Below are 23,990 nucleotides of genomic sequence, written 5' to 3'. Positions count from 1 at the left end.
TACTACCTACTGCCTGGACTGCTAATGCCATAGTCACCATCTGAGGGAGTATGAACTTTGTCTGCTGTCCAAGTTCTCCCTCCTAAATTTTTAAAACTGAATTATAATGTACTCAGAACTATCCAAATACTTTTTGGTGTGCATGTCAGATAAATAGCTTTTCAATGAGCAGGTCCTGTTTGCATTAATTGGAGCTGCTGCTGTTCCATTAAAAGTAAACAATCTTTTCTCTCTCATTATCACTTTCATAATTAAAGCTGCTGAAGGCTTTTGACTGGCTTAGTTCAGGCACTGGTGGACAGCAGTGACTCGCTGGATGTTCATTTATCACGGAGATGGGCACAACTGAATGATGAGAAGGATGTGTGTGTTACATTAAAGTGTTTTTTAAAGGTAATGGAACTAAGTGCAGAGGAAGGAATGGAGAATAGGGTATGAAAAAGGCCACAGACAGGCCTCGAGGTCACAACTTTGGAATGGAGATACCGATAAATAACCCCCTACCATCAGCCTGTAATTTCACCTGGTGTGATTGAGCGTGGCACCAGTGCAGGGCTGGGGGAGGTTGCTGTTATCCTCTGTTGCGTTTAGCAGAGAATGCCTACCGCTAATCTAAGAAACATATTCCTGCCCAGGAGGAAATGAGAGGACTAAAAGAGTGCACTGGGTGAGGTGCTTTTCTGTAAATACAGTACATGTGAGTGATGAACACAGGAAATGGCCAGGAGTAGGTGGGTGGAATTTGCAGCTTGTTTTTATCATTTGTCTCTCAAAACCCCATTCATGAGAAATGGTGGTGGGCAGTCATATATAAACTTTAAAGAGGTGCTGGCATTTTTTTCTCTAGCATTTAAAAGGTTATGTGCTGCATTGCGAGACAAATAAATCATGATTCACTGCAACAACAGAGTTGCAGTCAGTTATATAAATTGCCAAGGAGGCACTAAATCTGTCACTTTGTGTGTTCTGACCATTTAACAATGAGAATGGTTTGGAAAGAGAGTAGAAACAAGAACCACATAAAATGGTAGATGCAATTAGTAACATCAGTGATGGTGTTTTAAGTTCATTGTTTGTTCATCTGGGTGGACCCATATGTGCTACATAAAAGATTTTCTCAGGTTTTTCTCAGCAGAATGAGGAGTGCAAGAGTAGTACATGGTGCAGAATACTCACAAAGATGTAGCTAAATAACCACCCAGAGAATGTAACTAGCTTGTCTGTAGATTTTCTTTTTTGATGTGAAAACAAATTATATGATTTATAAAGCCCAGATTCTAATGTTGCCTGTGTGCACTACCCTGCTGCCAACACGTGTACGCACACGTAGCTTGCTCAGGTTTATGCATATGGAAGAACAGGGATTTCAAAGAATATATTCCCAATTATCATCCTCCTTTTTCAAAACTGAATTTGGCATCAATGGTGTATAAGTTGCTGTTCAATACTGTTCTAGTTTATCAAATAATTTCCTCTGGTAAAGAGACACACTATCAGAATTGTTAGTTAATTGTTAGTACATATGAGAAAAGTGGAAAATTCGAGCCTTGTAAAAAAAAAAACCAATCTGGATGGGGTAAGTAGCCTGTTCCTTTTTAAGGAACATTAAACGTTTTGTAAATTTAATTTGTATATCAGAATAACTAAGTAATTCTTTCATAAATTTTTAATTTTGAACAGCTAAATTACCTTCTGTGTAGAAAGGATTGGCTTTAAATACAAAGTTCAAGGAATTGTGCCGAAAGTCTCAATATTTCCGTCACAGGAAGGCCTTTTAAAATTTAGGCTTTTGAAATTACTCTAGAATTTGTGAATTAATATTATATTATGCAAAGTAGTAGCTGCAGTTGTTTGTTCAAGTAAATATTAATCGAAATAGCCGTTTACTCAGGTAATTATAACAGGCTTGTGCAAATATAAGAATCACTTACTTTACAAAAGATATGTCTTTTCCAAGTGTTGGAAATTTTCCAATAGTTGATGTAAATGCCAGACTTTTCTTATATTAGTATAAACTGTCACTGCACCCTGCCTGTGTCACAACACAGCGCTGCTCACACCTGCAATACAGGTCAGTGGTGCTTGTTGGAAGCCTGAACACTGGGGCTCTTTGGACAACAGTTCTGAGCACTGGAACAACTAGTTGATACCTTACAATTTCAAAAAAAGACATGTTTCTACTTTTGGAACCAAGGTAAGGGTGGATAAACAAAACAACTGCTACATCAGCAGTCTTAGAAAACAAGCTATCAGTCAAGAAGCAATAAAAAACATGTATGTAACAAGATAGGTTATGGAGAGATTATTTATATAGAAAAGCTTCTCTGAAAATCTGTGCATATTCTAATTGTGGTTCTCATTTAAGGTTTAAGTTAAAAAAAGAAAAAAAAAGGCAAAACCACTACACCCTACCCCCCATCACTTGTTATGTAGTTAGAAACCAGGCTGAATGCAGAGTACTTGATGTACACTGCTGTAATTCTTGCCGAACTTTCCAAGATTCAGATTTGATCTTGCATTAGGTTTTAAAATATGCAAGTTTTAGATTCATTTCTCAGATGACTGCAGTGTGTGTGTGTGGGTGCTCCTCATGTTGACTGTACTCTGATTATAAGTATCATCAACATAATAATGATGTTTCTGTCAGCAGATACTTCATCTGTTGTGTCAGAGCTGTAGTAAGAGTAAGAGTACTGTAATTAGAACCAATCTGAGCGAATGTTGCATTTTTTGATATATTTGGTTCATTTTATGCATTTCATAGTACTTTAAAGTGGTTTCGCTCTTCTGAGTACTTGGCAACCTGTGTTTGAATGAAGTTTCAAAGGTGAGGGGCAAAAGCAATACAGTGAGTCTTTTTTTGAAGTCATTTTTTTAAGTTAACTAGATTTTGGTCTGATAGGGACCCTTCAAAGAGAGAATGCTCTGTTGAATTCCTGTGTAATTGAGAATCTCAGGGGAGTTTCTGATGCTGGAAAAAATGTGCAATATATTTCAAAATAAATTGGGATGCTGATCCTCTAAGCCTGTAATACTTCCTGTGCCATTAGAGTGTCTTTGATGTTAAACTACTTTGACATCACGTTAATTTCCTTTGTTTCAGAACTCCTCTGCTGCATAGTGTGTTTCTTGGGTTTCTTCACTGGGAACACTTAGCAGTGACTGTTGGTTTGCCCCTTGGGATCCCAGTCAGCACTGGGCATTTGTTACATAGAGCAGTGAAGGAAATGGTATTTCCAGCACAACATGTCACCTTTCATAGAAAGAAATCGGTGAAACTTAGCAGTACTTGTAGGTCTTCTAGTAATTGGTCTCACTCTTATGTGAGGAATCTGGGAGAAATTAATTTATAATCGAGTTGTAAGTAATAAACAAATAATTTTAGAAGATATTTTTAGAAATACATTTTGAAAGTACATTTTGAGGTAATTTCTTGGATTTTTGTTAAAGTGCTCTTTCTTCTGCCTTTCCTCTTAGCTACCAAGACAATGGCATCAGCTGCGCTGGTTGCCCTGGTACCTGAAAGCTCTGTGTGGTGGAGCTCAGCTGTTGAAACAGCCTGATTTGTCATGTGGCAGTACAAGCCATTAGCAGTGTTGTTAGGTGAGGGGTACCTTATGTGCTGCATTGAATAAGTTCCTGTTTTATGGTTTTCCTCTGTGAATGTTATTACTATTTACTCTTTCTACTACTTGTCCTGGTAAGGTCTGGTTTGTTGTGTACTGTGATGGTAGAAGTTTCAAGGGCTCTCCCCTTGTTCCCAGAGAGTTAACCACTCCTCCTGTCACCTGAATATGGAAATGTGAGTTTGCCCAACTAGGTTAGGTCTATAATCCGCCTGTATTTAGTACCTGAAGTGTGGTTTAAGGTAGTAATTTGGCATTTCATCCATCCTCTTCTCCTTCCTAGGCTTCATCTTCAGTCCTGACGCATCTGAAGTGTCAGACTTCCCATTACACTTTGGTATAAAGATTCTGGCTGACCTTTGCTTTGATGCTGGAATTTTGTATAAATATCTCAGGACTACATTCACTTTGTTTTAAACTCTCTCCTATGAAACATGCTGGAGGGTAAAATTCTCTTCCAGTACAATTGTAATAGCTGTGGCTGAGGTGATACCAGTTTGGCCTGTATCACTTCACATTTACATCAAGGGTAGAGAATTCAAGATTTAGATGGTCTGCTTTTACTTGATTTATTTCAGCTATGAAATAAACTTTTGCTAAGAGTTGAAGCAAATGGAGTAGCTATTATGCTATCACAGTATCATCAGACTATTTAACCTATCAAAGTGAAGAGTGAGAGGACACTTGGCTGCTCATCCTCACTCCATGAGAAGAAAGCTTGTAGGAGAGGGAGCCAGCAGTGTTTTAGAACTAAGTCAGTTTAGTTCAGCACTAAAATAAAGAATGTATTTTTACAGTGATGAACATTAGAACAAGACATAACTGGCAGAGTCTCCATCTCCTGATGTTTTTCAGACCAGATGTTTGAAATGTGTTTGGAAGCTCTTCAGTTACTGAACTGACACAGAGATCTACTGTTAAATGTATTCAGGTGAATGCTGGAGTCTCATCTCTGAACTCATTATTGGAAATCATCATGTACGTCTGAGAAGTTGTAAGAATAACATGTGATGTTGCAAAACCTGTTTTAACTCCCTGAGAGTAATTGTGAGGATGGACTTAGGCTTCAGTATTTGGCTTTCAGATTGCTCCCTCAGCCTCCTCTTACCATGGGGCTTCCTGTCTAACACTCACAGGGGAGGTTGCAGGCATTCCCATCTGTGTGGTTAGGAAAGGAGCCAGGGGAAGACTTCCAGCCTGCTTCTGTGTGATGGATGCTCTGGAGTATCTCATTTATTTGTATGTACTGAATCTGATTCGTTGTTATCTGAGACTTGAACCTTTTCCCACATTATGTAGAACCACCACAAATACTATTTCAGGGTTCTCTGAAGTGCCGGTGGCTAGAAGTGATACTGTTAGATCTTCTTCAGTGTAAGGATGTAGGGGTGAGAGGGCAGAAGCGTTGCTGGGATTGATCTTTCGGAGGCATTTCAGTCTAGGTTTAGGTTTACTAAATTTAGTTGTTCTCTCTTAGTGCATAGAAGCTCATTAGTAAGCAAATTTGTATTTTTGACATATACTATGAAGATGTACATTTGTTTATCATACTGTATTTCCATGAATATTTCTGCTGGTTCCAAAGAGGTGGAGTCACACTTCACTTAGGTACAAGAAGACTTTGCTCTTTGTTGTCTTACTGCTCCTTTATAAATACTGTTTAATTCTACTGTATTCTGTTACTAATCCTTCAAAAGTGCTGTGTCTTGAAAGCATAGATGATCTTACTTGTTTATAGGAACGGTATGAGTTACTGGTGCACAGCCTTACATATGCTTAAGATTGGGGTAAAAATTACTGGCTTTTGATAATACTTTGTGGCATACAAATGAGTATATATTTTCATTTTTTTACATAGGTATTAAGACATCATTCACAATTTAATTACTTTGGTATCCTTTTTATGACATAATAGTCATGATATTTCTTCTACCCCTGCACTTAAAACAATCTCTCTCTCTCAAGACAAAGCAAATGCCACAAAAGTAATAAAAATTATAATCCCTGTAGTGTAAAGCAAATCTAAAACAAGCCAGGACAGACATATTTTTACGTACAACCTAAGTTTAAATTTAGTGCAGTGGATTGATCCCTTACTTAGCATTTAATAAAACAGGATTCGGAGGTATTTATATCTAAATAAATTACTAAAACTAATTTTGTTCTTTGTTTCATATGTGCAACAGAGAGTAAGACCTTTATGTTGTAAAGGGAAAGAACATTTAAATTGCAGTCTTAAAAGGAATCACTAAAGGGGATGTGTTACAGTTTGAGGACTCTCCTTGAGGTCAGTGAAGCAGAGTGTAGGCTGGGAGGGGAGTCAGAGTATCAACAGGACACAGATGTGAAGCTCAACAGTATACAGGCTAAAAATTATATCCATTGATTTTAATGAAGCTCCACTAGGGATGAATTTAAACCATTACAAAGAAGTGTTGATCTGGCATTTTACAGCTAGGATCATGTTTCTTATGCTGAATGCCATTGTTCAGTTCTCAAATGTCAGAGTTGTTTAATTACCTAATTTCACCTTTTAATTTTTGAGAGTATTTAAAGTATTGCCAAGGGCATTCAAGTGGAAAGGACAAGCCAGGTTTGTGTTCATTCTGTTTCCTTTTGTATGTGTTGAAGTAATGCCTATGTACACTAGTCATACCTTACTGTACCTCCAGTATACATCCGTTGGGTAAATAGTACACACTTTGTAGATCATACATCACAAGAGGATGAGGGGCTTGTGGTTGTATGTAAGGGGTGCTTGCAGACTAGATCTAATGGACAGGAGTAGCCTGGGAGGTCTGAAGGCACCCTTGGCCAAAGTGATGGGTGGTATTATTACTGGCTGTGATACCCTCTGCAAACACAACTGTGGGAGGCAGCATTTTATTTTCTATTACGAGCTCTTTTCTGACCTTTGGAGGCATTTGAGCAAAACATGAGTGTTCACACAAACTACTTTTTATTTCAACAGCACTGCAGGAAAATAACAAGAAACATTAATGATCATGTTTTAGCTCGAGTGCAGGATAGATCCACTGAGACAGGAAAGTGTAGCTGTCTTCTTATCCTGTAAATGTCTCTCAGGATGAGGTGTGCCTGCTGTCATACGAGTGGCCCTTCTGCCCACCCATGGCTGTAGAAGCTCTGAATTTAAGAAGTGATAAATGGTATTTTTTGTTAATGGATCACCTAAGTTAGAGCACATTAAAATAAAAATATGCATACTTTGATTTTGCACTTGAATTTTCAGGAGTTTTGGTGTAGTTCTATTGTAGCTCCCAGGTGGCAGCTAACGAGAGATTTGGACAGTAGACAGTTTTCAGGTCTGCACAGCTTAGTAGTTGGGCATTAGGAGCAATTTGGTTTTGAGGTGGGGTAAACAAAGAAGTTAAATCACAGGGATCCAGTCAAACTTAAGGGTTCAGGATCATCTTTAGATACAATGAGTGCTGAGACAGAAATAAAAATGCCAAGAATCAGGCACTTTTAAGACCACACAGATGGCTCCTTTTAGAAGGTTTTTGGTCATTCTGTGCAGATTGTCCACAGCAGTCAGCTGTTAGATCTCTACTCTTCCCTTTTCCAGGTTCTGTTCTCTTTTCAGTGTCCACTTGCTGGTAGCAGCAGTGTCCACTTTGCAGTCTTCCTACTTGGTAATCTGTATTTACCTAAGAGAGAGTAAAAAAAGTACCCGTCGGACTTAGAAGGTTCTTTAAGCATGTTAAACCTGAGTTCTGGGGTGTATAGTTTTGATGATTTATTAGAATAATTTTAGAAGCACTCAAAAATAATTTGAAAAACATTTCTGTGCCCTAGGAAAGGGGCTGTGCTGACTAGCCTTGAAGATGGCCTGTTCTTCCTCGCTTACCAGAGGCACACGACTGTGATGCCTTTCGGTGGAGGTGATCCCTTTCAGTATGACAAAATAGCAAGAACTTGAAGTCCATAATGAAGAAATACAATTTTAGTGAAACAATTATGCCAAATTAGAGAAATGATAAATATTTTTTAATAGGCAGATATGCATGGAAAGAACAAAACAGCAGTGACCAGTGCAGTCTCCAATCCTAATACATTTTGTGATTGAATCTTTGGTGCTGGAGTTTTACTGGAGGTAATTCTGTATTTTGCTTACTAAAAGTGTCTGAGGGATTTGATGTGATCTGTGTAGCAGAACACTATATAAATTTCTGAAAGCCCTGGGGATGGTGTTCTGCTGATGCTGCTGTTAGACAATACGCATGAAGGCACATCTGCCATGGCTTTTTCCCTGGCTCTAGTGCTGCAGGGGTGGAATAACAGCATTTTCTAACGTGGTGCTGCCATAAAAAAATCACCTAGGCAAGGAGACCTTTGGGCTGGGGGGATAGGGACACGTGTGAGGTGCCTGGTTGCTCGGCACTCCTGAGGTGAGCCCGGTACCAGAGCCATTGCTTCAGGCGAGTGTGATGATGTCTTCCACACTGCTGGGTTTGTCCTGTGCACTGCAGCAGAAGGGTCCATGCAGTGTGCTCCTGTGTATTTGGCTGCCCCAGCACATACTATTCATGAGATGCTACTGAGACATTGGCCTTGTGCTTGGGACTCCTGGATGTCCTGCAGCCAGAGAATTAGATATGCCCTTGATTCATGGATTTTTTTAGCTGTAAGCATAGAAAGGACAGCAGGATATGGCCCCAAGCAATGTATGGTGATGCAGTACGAACATTTCCCTTCTGTCTCATTTTTAATTATGTGGCTTCTTTGTGCTCAAATGGCTTGCCTTGTGTCAGGAGGATTAGACTCCATTTCTTCCTTAGGTCTGATGAGGTGGAGCACTCTCCGTGTAACTTCCTACTTATTTTTCTGCCTTCATTTCCAGATGGAAATTTTGGTATCAAACAGGGAGGATTTTAAAGCATTGGTTGCCCTGTCCTTCCTGTCTTCTGTAGGGCAGCCCTCCTTCACTCACCTGCAGAGAACCCAGTGCTTGCCGTGAGGACAGACAAGTTGTTCCTTTTCTCACTAGCACACTTGATTAAATTCTTCACTTAAAATCCCTAGGTTCTCACTCCAGCTCTAGGTGGCCAGTGGGATGGGCTGCCAGGCCAGCTGCTGCTGGCAAGGCTCCCAGAAGGACGTCCTGGGCAGGGAGGGGTGGATTTTGGTGCAGATCCTGAATTTTTGTGCGCCTCAGTTTCCTCCGTAATCAGATTAATTAGGGCCTCCTGCCTCCTTCCCTGTGAAGGTGAAAAGAAATATTTGTACCTGCCTCCAATGTATTTTGGGAAAAAAGAGAAGACAGAGGAAAATAAAGTTAATACATTGGCATGAGGACCTACAGGTTATTCTGCTTGAGCAGTCTTTCTTCTGCTGTAAGATTCCTTTTGCTGTAGTAGAGTAGTAATTATTACAATGAATTATGTTTATATGGGCCATGTGGTATTTGAAATGGAAGTAGGCATGCTGCTCAAGTGCTGTGGTAATGGAAACATGCAGCAGCCTTCCCTGGATGGACAATTTCTGACACAGCTTGGGACAAGAGGATTCAGCTGAGACCCTGGATATTGAGATTTTGGGCGCATGTAACTTATTCCTATAAGCAGCATTGAACTTGACCTATGATGGAACCAAGCCTGCATCCCCAAATTTAACTGGTTTTATTAGTTGTACACAGATTGATCATTTTACCCTGTTGTAGCACCTACAGAGTGCTTGCAGCTTTGGTAGTTTCAGAGGGCAGCATACAGGATTTTTTGCAGGTAATAAAATGGGAAATCCAATTTGCAGTTGCAAAGCAAGCCCCTGAGTGATACAGGATCTTCCCAGCAGCCCTGGTCAGAGGGTTAGGGCTAATCTCTGCGCTGGTCGGCTTCCCCCGCGGCCTCCACGTGAGAGCTGCATGGCAAGAGCGCCGGCCCACGCCTTCAGCCAGCACAGATTTAGACACACTGCTTTCTTGCTTATTAGGTCCTCTTTGTCACAGTACTTAATCCTTTTTCCTGATCCTTGTTAGAACAGGGCTGCTGAGTCCCTTAATAAAGCAGACGAGGTGCACTGAAGCGTGTGGCAGCGGGCGGCTGCCGCTTGACTGACGGCTGTGGGGGATGCTCCTGCCACTGCTGGCTCAGACCAGCCTGCCACAGACAGCTGGCAGATGAGCTTGTTAAGGTAATCGTGATGCCATGATAGGCTGGTATGAGATGCTTGGCATCTTTTCACACCATATAATGGCCTGTCTTTAATTGTCTTAACCCCTTTTACAGAGAGGAATACACCAAGGATTAGCTGTCATTCAGAATGTGTAGCCAGAGCGGGCAGTGAGCACAGGGCTTGCAGCAGCTCCCCTTGCCTGCACTTGCACAGCTCCTTTTATTTTGGAAAGCTGTGGTGTCAGGTTGATTTCAGATTTCATGAGCAGCTTGGCTCAGTCAGTCTTCAAAACCCTTTTTGTTTTGTTCTCCATACTTAAAAGATTATTTTATCTTGTGGTTTAGTTATTGTTGATTTCTGGGGAAAGGGTAGGCCTCTCTTCATTGTAAAATTCACAAAAATAAATTGAAAATGTGCCACAGATTTCTTAATTTAAAGAACACAAGAAAATATTTCAATGGCCAGACTGTCCTGGAATTCAGCCTTTCATATCCATAGTCATGAGGAGTTTCGGTGGAGCATGTACTGTTTCGGGGTTGGATGGTAAACTTTTAAAAATGAACAAACAAGAAAACCCCAAGCAAGCCAGTAGTAGGTCTCTTGTGTCTTCTGTCAACAGAATAGGTAAAACTGCCATGTTACAAGAACAGCGCTGTTTGTTTGCTTTGGTGAGTATGTGTCACTCTACCCACAGATCAGTGTGGGATCTTGGTGCAGACAACATGCTGGGCACTGGGAAGGCAAAATGCCCCTGGAGCAGGGATTGAGGAATGCTCTGCAATGCCAAGCTTCAGCAGAGCAGACTTCTACCAGAGAATCACTCTTTCATTCCTGCAGATCATGGTGGAGATAGTGAAAAGGTGCGTTATCAAGTCACACTTAAAACTAATTTAATAAACAAGTGGACAAAGTTCAACCCTGCTTTGCAACCCTTTGTAGCAGCACTGAAAACAAATAGAGTGGAACTGCATCCATCATGGTGGGAACCACTTTGTCCTTCTGTTCTCTTTGCTAAGACTGAAATATTTCCTTTTATTACAGTTGTACTTTCTGAAACAAATAAAAGGTTTTTATATTCACAGCAGGGTATTTCTTTCAAATTTTTCATATTTCAAACATTTTTCATGTGGTGTTTCGTTCAATCTCTTTCAGGTAATTTGGATTTGACCGGTCAAAAACAAGTCTTCAAAGCGGAGAACAATCCTTGGGTTACCCCTATTGCTGATCAGTTCCAGCTGGGAGTATCTCATGTTTTCGAATACATTCGTTCAGAAACATATAAATAGTAAGTATTACATTATATACTGTAGCTGTGTTGTTTGATTTTTTCCCTGTAGTGTCTTGGGCAAAGTGTTACCAGCTACACATATCTTTCATAATACATGCAGTAACTTGGTATCCAGGACAAATATGCAAGCCTGTACATTTATATTAAGGAATTTTGCTAAGAAGAAGGTGACTCTCATGTAGACAAGTTAGGAAAGCACAAAGATTGTTTGATACTGTCCTGCATTTTTGTTTATTTCTAAGAACTTCAATGTAACATGAGAGATGTAAAAGAACAAGCATTACAAGCCTTTTGAGAAGTACTAATTTTAAGTATGTTCAGTATGGCTTTATAGATTGAAATAGATTTTTGTTAATGGTTTTGGATGTGGGTTGTTATGTTTTGAGAGATATCCAGACTTCAAACCTGTTTTGATCTGGACTAATTGGCAAAAGTCTATAACCTTAGTAATTCAAATACAGGTACTAGTGCTTTCTTCAGCAATGTGTAAATGTGTGTGCTGGGCTTCTCCATTTTAATGCGAGATTCCATGTACAAATGCTGACTAATGGTTTAGGAAAAAATGTCTTTAATCATTCACTGAATTGTAATATTTATTTTAAGTAAAAAAGTCTCCATGTTATTCTTTAGATGGGAAGTTATTTTTCAGTGTCTAGAAGCATTCTTGATGCTGTCTCCCTAGGAGCAGTAGGAAGTACAACAGTACAGCCTCTGGATTGGAAAGTTAGTTTTTGCATATTGCCTTTATTTAAAAAATACATTTTAATAATTCAGAAGCATTTCTGACAATCTTTTATATGTTTGCTGTCTGAACAAAATTACCAGAGAAGAATATTCACAAGTGACAGTTGTGGGATTCCAATTAAGTAACTGAGATGTAAATTTCTATATGAAACTAAATGACCCAACAATGGCTTTTGTCGGCTATTGCTCTTCATTTACAGAATTTTAAATTAAAAGAATCACAGATGGGAGAGTGGTTGCAAGAATTGTGTGTCTCAGAAGGGTGCTGATATTTATGCTGTAGTGCGTGTTCTCAAGACAGATTTATTAATAGATTTAAGTAGGCTGCAACACCCTTCTTGCAGTAGTACTCTGTACTACAGACATGGTGTAGGGAAACAGCTGCCTATCTCCTTGGACCATCCCTTCCCCCCCCCTTTTCATTGTGCAGCTGCATCTCGGGTTCTTGATAATGTTTTGTAATTCTGCTTTGTATTGCCAGTTTTATATTTCTGTTTGCTGAGCAGTGTAGGTTGGGGATCTTCATGCACTTCTCACAGGGACCACTCTGGGCATCATGAGGACAGCAAAATTTTAAGGTCTGAAGTGCAGTTTTGAGAATTTGACCCATATTCAGTTTGTGGGGAAGGGGATGGGGGGGAAGCTGTTAAAGAAAAAAAAAAAGTAACTCTGGGTATATTAAAATGCTCTGGCAACTTTCCTGTTTAATCAAAATTGACAAGAAGGTTCTGTAATTCATCAGTTACCTCAGCTGTTGTTCTTTGTTCTGAGTTAGCCATATTGTGCTTGTTGTCTTGCTCTTTGCTGAGGTGTAGCAGTGTCTTGTTGGCTAATGGGCCAGTTTTGATTTTGTCCTCAGTAAATATCTGAAACCTGTATAGTTAACAGTGTAAGCACAATCAGACTCTAGTTATTAATAGGGAAAAAAATCAAAACCAAGTAATTTTTCTGTGGCTCATTCATGGTTTCTACTTTGATCTTAGAAGCTATTATGACACATTAATGTGTCATAATTTTCCAAGTTTAGTGATGAAACCCAAATGCATGGAGATGTTAATAATTAGGTGTTAATTTTAGATTTTCAGCATATGACCATTTTATATTTAAATCATAAATTAAAAGTATCAGTATAATTTTGTTAGAAACCCAGTAGTAACTTTTTTTGAGTTTTGGTTTTACTTGTTTCCCCTGCTGTAAAGAGAGTTCATGGATTTTCCTACTGAAAAAATACTGTCCTTTTTATTTCCAGTTTCCTCTAAGTATGTGATCTGAGAATTATTGGGATGCCATATCCTAAGACATTCCTCTGTTTGCATTTGGGTTTAGGAGTTAAAAGTCAAAAGCAGTGGCATCGTCTAGGTAACAGATCTAGTAGCATTATTGTGCACAAAAGCAGATCAGGACTCAGAAGAAATTAAAACTGGTTTTTGTGGTGAAATTTTGAACTTTCCCTGCTAGTGACTATACAGCTTCTTCAACTGCCTTTTTCTTTCAGAGCCTTTGAACAGGTAGTGTGTCTTATTTCCTATTAAGCAAATCGCAAGGTTGATATGTGAATTTAGAATTTTTCCCTGTGGATATCTAAATAAGGAAAGTCAAGTTCTTGAGTTTTTGTGTGTTTTATTGCTCATTCTGCCAAAATAAAAAAAAAAAAATCTTCCAACATTTGATAGATCCAAACAGGTTAACTTTTACTGTGAGGCAAAGCAGTACAGGTAAATGAATGATTGGATAGGATGCTGCTTAGCTAACCTCACTTGCAGCGCTGAGAAGATAGAACATACATCAGCAGCTGACCATCAGACCAGTAAGTTTGCTTTCAGGTACTGGAAGATGTAAACTCTCATAAACCAGAACTATGCATCTGTATGGCAGATGACTTTTGAGCTCCAGAGACAGATTTGTTTCCCTTTGTCCATTGCTTTTGCTAGCTGATTGGAAATACTGACTTCTCTTTGTTTACAAGTTTAACATTGTCTAGACTAGCTAAGACAGTGAGGGTAGGCTCATACAGGCACAAGTGCCAAGTTTCAGGGGCTCATCAAGTTACATTTTCACTTAGGGGGTTATGCTAATACTAATAATGCTGATTTTATTTTGTTTGCAATGGCTAGATCTTCATGTTTGCTCAGTTGCTGTTAACTTAGCCAGAAAGCAGTAACTCAGTAAGTCCTGGCAATGCACTCACTTGTAGTCATGTAAATAAACCTTGAGGTTTCTGCTGGTAACTGGCACAAGTCATCGCTGCAGTCAATGTCAGGGATCTCCTTTCAGATTCTGTGAGGTTGCACTTGGGAAGCAGCTACCAAATAGATCACAAACCTCTTCTTTCTTTTGTGAAATGTACTGGCTGTTTCAAGCATATTTAGTGAAAAATTACATCCCATTTTTAGCCATGTCTTGGGATATTCATGCTCTAGTGATTAATTGATAAGTAGGGATGACACCCATGAGGGATGATTATGTCTAAAGATAAAATGTCATTTGTCTTGCATACTTTTACATTTCCACACTCATTTTACATGATACTCACGCACCAAGTATAAAACTGGAATTGCACTTTACTTCAGAAGCATGTTAACCAGTAAGACCCTCAGATCAGCTCTTCTTTCTTTGTAGCTTCTTTCATTTCCTTTAATTTCCTTACCTTTCATGAGAAATGGTACCCAGTGATTTTTTTCAACCCTAATTTTTCAAGGAAGACTTGCGCTGACAAAAAGATGGGTCGTATATTGTGGTGGAAAATGTGTGTGGAGGGGCTCTTAATTCTTAACAGGAAATTCAGCAGCTCTTGGCACTTTGCTAGCTTTTGTTGGCTAAAATACGCCCACTGCACATATCATCCTGTGACAGCATCGTTTGGAAATAGGTCAGTTTGCCAAGTATGTAATGATTCTTAATCTCTCACTGCTTTTTAACTTCCTGAAACTTTAGGAAGCTGAATTTTGGCTTTGAGTCTATATGTACTCAGGAGCTGCCATTAAACTCTGTGTGATGTCATGATAGTGTTGAAAAGCAGTTGAAGAATTTGCCTAAACAGTGAAGGATAATGGCAACCTTGTCTCCTCAAAGGGCTTAACTAAATGTTTTATTTTTTATTCATGCCTTTAGTCAACTTTCAGAGTGACCTTTATGTTGTAAGCATATTCTCAGAGGATCTTCTCTCTCTAGGATACTGACAAATAGATGATGTATTGTGTGATTTAGTGGTCACAATGTACTTAGATAAGTGCATACAGACATAAATGTTTGAAAGAAAACAATGAATTAACCTCCTATGAAGAACAAAATTCTATGATATTCCTTAGGATTTCTGTAAGATAATTAGTTATTTGTGTAAGATGAGATAAAACTGAGATACGCAATTGGTACCAGTGGGTGGGTTTGGTTGCTGGCATTTACAGCAAAGTTAGTCCGGAAAGCTGGTCTTTGGGTACATTTCTGGAATTATTCATATGCTCTTGATCCATCTTCATGTGGAACTTGTTCTTTGCATGTTTGTTTCTGTAACAGGTAGGATAGTGATTTTGATTTTATCACAGCAGAGTCTATTGCAAATACCAACACCTGGTAGTGTAATCCCTTCTAAAACAAAAGAAATTGCTGGGTACTGAGTGTGTTTTTAAGCTGCCCTTAAGCCCAGGAATCACCTTTTAACTCATTATCTAATGATTGTTGTTTCCCTGTTTGACCTCCATATCCCAGTGAGGCAGAATTACAATAGAACAGTCTCACCATTTTTAAGTCTCTAGAAAGCAGATTTTTCCCACGAGGCAGTCAATTTGGAGTCAAGAGGCTCAACAAGATGTTTCGTGAAAGGAGGGAAGTTGCACTTTTCACATTTCCATCAGGAAAGGTAGTAGAAGAGCAAGCCATTTTCAAGACTGACACATGAACTCTTAGCAGAAGAGATGGTTTGACAAATGCGGTGCTGAGCATGTATCGCTTGGCAGCATTGGAACATAGGTTTCCCTGGGCAGGCTGCTCTGTGCTAAGCATTGTAATTGGAAACCCCATTTCATCGGCAGTGACAGTGTGGAAAAATCCACAGTGTAGAGAATCTCCCCAGCTTCTTGGGAATGAATTGTTGTACTGAACCCCACTATTATGCAGCAGCTGCTTCCCGGGCAACAGACACAGGTAGTGAAGGAACAGATTCCTCTCCTGGGTTATATTAATGAAGAGTATTTCAGCATTTATTTTTAACAACTCAAGGAGACTGGCAGGATACTCAAGAGTACTGCAGTAGAATACAAATAGTATCTTGAAATAATTCATGATCTTCCACAGTTGTTAACCCTGTTTAAGTTCAGGTGTATGGTGTTTGGTGCTGTTGAGATGTAAAGATGATAATCAGTAAAACCACCTATCAAGGAGTGGAAAAGAGGTCAAACAAATGAAAAATCCAGGTGTTGGTTCTTGGGAAGCATGTTGGGAAAGTGAGAATTGCCAGCAGTTGATACGAAGGCATCAGCAGGTTGAACTGATATGAAGAGAGATAGTCCTGAAATGGTGTTACTTGTGCAGCACAGTCTGGGACCTGCAAGAATCCCATTTTATGTTAACACAAAAAGCAGGAATATTTAAATTATGTTTGCCGATGGTACAAAGCTAGCAGCATAGAAAAGAATCAGCATGCCACACAGTAAAATTAGCAAACAAAGAGGAAGGCTTGGGTGTATTAGTTATAGGCAAGCCACCGGTGTGATATGCTGGAGTGAGGGGAAGAGAAAGATGGGTGCAATCCCCAGAGTTTGGCTGAAAGAGTGGAAATTTTCCAGTACAGAAAAGGAAATATTTCACAGTTGTGGTCATTATGTTCATGAAAGATGAATTCAGGCAGGAACAGGCAAAGTGTGAAATATAATAGGATAGTGAAATGAATGAAGAAAGAAGAGGAAATTTAAAAGGTATGTGATTTATTTAGCAAAGTAAAGTCTGATAACAGAGGTCATGGTTGTCATTGGAAGGGAGACGGGGAGGAAAAAATTTCATTTAAGACAAAAAAAATGGTATATGTAGGAACAAATATAAATAAGCTGGCCAGGTGTATATTTGAAGGAAGGTCTCTAATTATTAAGGGAGCAAGGTAGTAAGTAACTTTCTGATAGAAACAGTCTTGCAACAGAAGAAATGAAGGCCAAAATCTAGTTTCAGTGAGCACTGATCAGTTGGGCAGGAGTACATGATGTGATGACTTGTGGCAGAGGATGGCGTGTCTGTGATATAGGCAGACCTTGCATTCACATCTCCTGATTTTTGAGTGAATAATTCAGATGACACCCCCATATATATTAAGATAACTGCACAGTGCCACTGACATTAAACTAAAGGAGGCAAAGCTCTGTTTTCTGTTAATATGAAGAATAATCATGCGTATTTCTGCATTTAGTAACCTGTTTAAATGAACATGGCAGTTTTGTGCAGTTGTTTATAATTACTGAAAATTTTTCATAAGCTAAGAATTGTTATTACATAAATTATATATTCATTAGGAAAAAATCATTGGGGTTATGGAAGTCTTCCTAACATTTCTTTTTGCACTTAGACTGTAGCAATACATAGAGAGAATGCTTTTCTTTGGCTATCTCTAAAGTAAAATTAAATTATCCAGTCATTATCTAATCTTGTGATGATACCAAAAAGAACTGGGCACAGTTGATTTCAGGAGTAATTTCAAATGGTTGGTATTCTGTACTCCCTGGGGGAAATAAAGATTGTACAGAGGAACACAGGCCAGTTGCTTGAAAGATCTATAGATCCGATTCAGCAGAGCTCAGTCAGGCACCTCAGCTCTTTGTATGATCTGCAGAGGTCAGTGAAGATTTAAAGAACTTGGGTAGTGTGAGTCTACCCCACCCTGTTAAGAAAGACAGGCCATAATAAATGCCATTTACCTTCTTTATTTTCTTTGCTTTTGTCTGTAGTATTCTTTGGTAGTTTGTGGATGTAGCGATTTAACTCCAGACAGCAGTTTAGAAGCACACAGCTGTTCACGCCTTCCCCTACCCCCCATGGGATGGAGCAGAATCAGGGAAGGAAAAAGCTTGAATTAAAAGCAATTTAATAATTTAAACAAAGTAAATATAATAATAATACTGATATTAAAATACTATAATAATAATGGTAATAAAAAAGAGAAGAATAAACCCCAGATGCACAATACAATTACTGATCACTGACCAAGGCTGAGCCCATCCCTGAGCAGCAATCTGTCCCTCTTGGCCAACTCCCCCAGTTTATACACTGGGCATGACGTTCTGTGGTGTGGAATATCCCTTTGGCCAGTTTGGTCAGCTGTCCCAGCTGTGTTCTCCCCTTCTCCAGCTTCTTGTGCAGCTCCTCAATTTCAGAGCATGAAACACTGAAAAGTCCTTGGCTCAGTGCAAGCACAACTCAGCAACAACCAAAACATAACAGTGTGTTATCAACATTATTCTCATCCTGAATCCAAAACTCTGCTCTGTACCAGGTACTAGGGAGAAAATGAACTCTATCCAGACCAAACTAGGGCAATGGAATAGAAGGCTTCATGCATTAGTTTTCTCTTAGATGCAGCTCTACAAATACTTCTAGAACCAGTATTGTCCCTGTTCCTTGAGGGATTGCTCATGTTCCTACGCTCATAGCATGCACCATTAGTGAATACTTCTTTTCCTTTCTCATTTGCTTTGTGTGGTTGTCCTGGGCCTGTACAAGAAATAAGATGGTGATGTATGTCCAACAGTCTGTTGCTGGAGCTCACTTAACTCTTTCAGTGTCTTTTTAGCCTGGCATCTTTACCATTTGACCCCTCACATGGATGTACCATCTGGGCCAGTGGTAGCTGTGACCGCATTTATTCTGGCATGGTTTCAAAGACTGGGTAAAGGTAGTGGAAAAAATATAACCTCAGATCTACCTTAGGTGGGAGTCTCTGAGATGCCACATCTCCCGTGAAGATGAACTCATGACAAATTAAGCTTCTCTCAAAGGATGGCAGGAAGCAGGATCCATCATAGCTGAGAAGTAAACAAGTGTTAATAGTCCTGATTCACACATTTTGATCACGTACCAGTAAAAAAATTTAAATTTACCAATAAAAATCTTTTATCAAGCTGATGTGGGGAAATATAAAAATGTCATTTACGTTTAGTTCTGTTGTATTGAAGACATGGTACTGTATATTTTATATGAAAATGCTGATTTGTATTCCAACCAAATGTTGTATTTATTGGCTGTATTTTAAAAATTGATAAATATATTAGTACATTATTTCCAACAGAGAAAATAGATGACTCAGAGTCCTGACATCTTTAGACAACATTTACATGCAAATCTGTAACTCTTCCCAAAAGAAGAGCTAACTGGAACCCATGTCAAAAGACAAACAATAAAAACACTATGTCTGTATATTTTTGTTTATATATTGCTAAGATGGATATGTAATAAAACCAAAGCTATCACTGATGTATCTGACAGATATAGATACTGCACATATAAATATTGGTGTAACTACTGCTACTGTGATTTCCTTTGATATGAACTTTGTATAAAAGTTTAAAATATTATGCAGTAATACATTTACCATGTCAAGGATAATAACCCAGGGTTTATGTCACTGGGGCAGATGTCTGGAGCTATGTTAGAAGTGAAATTGGAATCAAGTGAGTTAAGTGCAGAAGCTGAGGACTTGATGAAACCAAAGCTAGGGTAACGGTGGTAGGGTACAGGACTTAAGTAGGGAAACAGCACAAAGTTGCATCAAATCGAAGTTGCATAGGACAAGGCAAGATCAGTTGCTGAGTTAAAAATCAATGGTAATTGTGGTAAAATCCAAAATGAGTAACAGGTAGGGTGTGCCAGAGAAACTGGTAAGCAACAGGATCCAGGACCTGGCCTAGAGAACAGGTTGAGGTCTAACCAGGCAAGCAAAGAGTGAGATGTGCAGCTGCAGGCAAGTGGCACCTTGGGCAGGAAAAATGATAGAGGAGATTGAAAAAAGTTTCTGCCGTGGGAAAGAGGGTCAATCCAAAGTGGGATCTATCTTGTTAGGCTCTTAGCCACTGGAGAGGCTGCTTGTAACTATCTGATTATGATAAACCTTAAAAACTAAATGGGCCCTTTTCTAAACTATGATAGATTATTAATAATGTGGGAGGGAAAGTCATGTTCTGTTATGCTTCTGTTCAGTGCAAGCTGGATGATAATTTAGGGAAGATGAGTTATTTCTCAGTCCCTTAAGTAGAAGCCTGACCAACATTTTGTTGTGAGAAATGGTTTTAAACATCCAAGCCTCTGGGCATGCACCCAGAAGGTTTAGAAGACTTGACTGACCAGAGTCTGGAGTCACCAAAGCTCAGTCTTAGTTAAATTGTTGTGTCAGCGAAAGACTCAAAAGTCGACAGCAGTGCTAGTATCGTTCCAGCATCAAGAAAGGTGAATAGACCAAATTGGATTATTATGAGCTAGTTTACTCTGAAATTAATTCTGGGTTAAATAGTGAAAAAGAGACATGAAATTCTTCTAGTGATGATACAAAGAATGTGATTGTAATAGGAATGTAATTCATACACTTTAAAGCATGACTATGATTTTGAGAACCTTTTCCTAAAGAAATATTAAATCTTATAAATATTACAGATTTGGTTGGTCAAGGCAGCTCTTTAACCATAGAACTTTGTGAGACATTTAGTTTGTACATAACATTGTCATTAGAAAATGAGCACTGCATAATTTCAATAAAACACTAAGAAGAATTAACAACTCCCTGATAGGTCTTGGGAGACATTTACCAAAGAGAATGTTTCTTGTGAGCTCCACAGAGATCTGACCTGGAGTTGTTAAATGTTTTCCTCAGGTATTCGCAAGCAAATACACAGTTGTTTTTGATGACCTGGAAGTTGGTGAAAGATAACAGTGAAGGTGTGGGCTGTCCTGGATCATTTAATGAACTGTGCCTGTACACAGTGTATTTTAAAGCAGCTCAAAGAAGAGCTTCATATCTGTGAATAAGATATGCAAAATATACCACATGGTGTGGTTAGGATTACAGGAGGAGATAAAAACAAGTGAATACATCTTTCCAGAAGGCAATCAGCACTGAAAAACATTTTAAGAGACATAATATATCCGAAGTGCACTGAGAGGTGCAACTGCATTCCGCATCAGCCCCAGCTGATGTGGTAATTGGTAAGTTTTTACTCCCATACTCACTAATCTGGGGCTGATGCTGATTTCATTCTGGTGTCAGTAGTTTTAAAGGGATGTTAAAAATGTGTTTAAATGCTGACACTTCTATTATATGAGAGCAGAAGTCAAGCAAATAAGGAAAGGAAAGCAGGGTACAACTTACTAAGGGCAACCTGCTAGGGAAAGTAACATTCAGTTTTCTCTTATTGTCCTCTGCTTGCCTCAGGATAATTTCTGGGAAAATACGTTTTAGAGCAACATCTCAGTATTAAGGTTATTGTATGATCCATGTGGATTTTAGGACACTGTGTGTAGTATCCAAAGGTGATGATCTATTGCCTGATTTTAGAGTCTGCCAGAACTACTGCAGTTGTAGGGCCTTCTATCCTATAGTGTGTTCTGCTGCTCTCACTGCGGTGGACATGGTGGGTCTGTCATTTCCAATGGATTCAAGGGGTTTTCTCAGCATTTCTAGGGGGGTGTTGTTGCTAACCAAAGGCAGTGTGTCCAAAATACATGCAATTCAGAAATTCAGTTGATATTCTCTGAGAGTAGCTCACCTAATTTTGTTTGAGTGGGGGTTTTTTGTCTGTTGGAGAGAAGGTTATTGCCGGGAACAGAATTTGGACTTTACAGTGATGCCGTGATGTTTTTTTGCCTTTTATACCCTTTTTATACCTTTGTATAACTTCTGTATTCATAGTGGTTTTTAGCTTACATTCTTAGACTTATTTGTCAAGATAGGAGACTAAAACATCTTAGAAGCTTCATAGTTAGGGATCAGAATGCTCCAGACACCAAGGTCCTCTCCAGAACACATTTTATAAACTAAGACAGAACCATCCAGGGGAAGGTTCCTCGGGGAGAGGGGGCTCACTTGAGCCTCTCATTGGGGAATCTTTGATAGATATGCTAATTAGTAACACCTATAATGTTATACCCGATCTTTTGTGGGTGTGCATTGCAGTGTGCCTTGGGGTGCATTCCACCTGGACGTAGTGCACCTAAGGATCCTAAAATAAATACCGAGGTAAAATCCCCTTTTCCTTCCTGTGTTTGATTCTTGATTTTAAGACAAGGAAAAGTCATTAACAATAGGTAACAAAAAGAATAGAGCATTTTTAGGAAAATCCTCAAGATGGCAAGAGGAAGAAGAATAGATTGGCAATGGCAGACAGAACAATACTAGTTGAGGACTAATGTGGAAAACACTGTTTTTCCACATAATAAGGGGTTTCTGGTAAAGTGATGCAGCTAACAGTAAGTAGTGATAAGTCTCTTAACCCTTTGTAATCTTCAAAATTCAGTTGATTTGCTTTCTTGTTTTCTTCTTCAGATTGGTTCTTTATAACCAAACAAGAAGAGTTACTGCACACATTTGCTGGTTTTATTTGAGAGATAAATTAAAAAGTGGCGCTTTTATAATCAAGCAGATCTGTCTGCAATTTCTATTCTCTATGCAGCCATATCTGTTTTATTGCATGCTGGTTTTTATTGAACTCCAGTTTCTTCTTTCAGTTTCACATTGTTTCAGGGTTTTGTGTGATCTTTAGCAATTTCTTTATCCTTCTGGTGAGGGCTGTCAGCTAGATGGAGACCTGTCCCTAATTTTATGATTGCCTTTATCAACTATTTATCCTGTGGAAGGCTGAGGTTGGAATTATTCTGGTGTAATTTGCTGGAGCCACTTGTAATGCAAGCTCTGATAAACTTCTTAAAAGCCACGATTTTATTTTATCAGGTATTACTGTTGTCCTGTTTATATGCACTTTTACAGCCCCTTACACCTAAAACACAGTGTTGAAAATGGTTATGATCAGATTTCACTTGAAATTCTTGTCATTAAAATTAACTTTTTCTTGAAAAGTTTAAGCTGAAAAGCAAGAACTTCTGCTATATACGACACAGGATTTCTCAGTCCTGTATTTTCAGTGCTTTCCTCCGACCAAACAAGAAATGTCCTCCTGTTAAAGCTGGGGATAGTCAAATTTAGGTCCTGTGTAGTCAACACCTTTTGACTACAGCTTTGCAATGGCTTTTTTTTTTTCTGTACCCAACCACTTTAATTATTGAACCCTAAAATTCTGATATACTGAAAATCAGTATCAAATATGCCAGGAAAAACTACGCTGTTATTTTTCTTCTTTATTACACTTGATGGGAAAAAGACATTGTAGTCTAAAGTGAAGTGTGCAGGAGCATAAACAGTAAAAAGAATTATATGCTATACTGACCATTTCACTTGCTCCAGCTCCACAAAAGCAATAATAATAAATGCAGGAATATTAGTCCTCTTCATATTTTTGCCACATGTTTTAAGACACTGTCTCCAGTTTTGAATGTAAACAGCAGCATTTGTTTCACTGAATGTGGAGCAGCGATTCCCTAAATCCTTTTGGTTATCTGTAAAAATTTTTGATCAGGTAGGTTTTCAATCCTACAGAAATACATCTTGCACCAAAATGCTGTCACAGGATGGTAAATATACGCAGAAGTAAATGCAGCAAATCCTGTACCCAGTGCTGTAAGTATGGTTCCTCTTGGTAGGAAAAGGATATGCTTGATCTGTATTCACGTGTATACCCAGATTGCTACCTCTGACTTGCTTCAGTATCTAATTTTGTGGTAGTTTCTGCATATTAAATGTTTTGAGAGTTATCCAAGGTAAGAGAGAGGGATCCAGAACTCTTCAAAGATGCGTTGCAAGAACCTGCTACATACAAAGACCTCAATGAAGAAAGATCACAGTTTTAGAAGAACAGGATTTAGGCATGGATATATGTGTGTCAGTTTTGATTCTTAATGTAAAAGGGATTTTGATTATAAAAGCTGCAGCTCTTAGAACATGGGTTTTAGTCACCTTTAAACTGGATATAATTTCCAAGCTAAATTCCAGATGTGAGTTTTGGGTATTAGGATGTTCTGTCTCCTGTTCATTTCTCCAAAATTCAGATTTACACTATTGTTGACTTTAAAAAAAGAAAAGGTATGCAAGGAATGACAGTGATGATCCTAAATATAAATTATAT

General features: G+C 38.8%; 1 protein-coding gene across 1 annotated transcript in view; it reads left to right on the top strand.

Annotated features, from left to right (window-relative positions):
• The window catches only part of RSU1 (Ras suppressor protein 1), a 103,818-nt gene that overhangs the window by 30,391 nt on the left and 49,437 nt on the right, over positions 1–23,990 (top strand). The window contains exon 8 of the mRNA XM_048306873.1: positions 10,911–11,043. Coding sequence (XP_048162830.1) covers positions 10,911–11,043 — 133 coding nt within the window. The remainder of the gene's footprint in view (positions 1–10,910; positions 11,044–23,990) is intronic.

Source organism: Corvus hawaiiensis, chromosome 1 (genome assembly GCF_020740725.1).
Source record: "Corvus hawaiiensis isolate bCorHaw1 chromosome 1, bCorHaw1.pri.cur, whole genome shotgun sequence".
Taxonomy (NCBI): Eukaryota; Metazoa; Chordata; class Aves; order Passeriformes; family Corvidae; genus Corvus; species Corvus hawaiiensis.
Note: the sequence above shows the minus strand (reverse complement) of the source record. Positions and strands in the feature narration are given on the sequence as shown.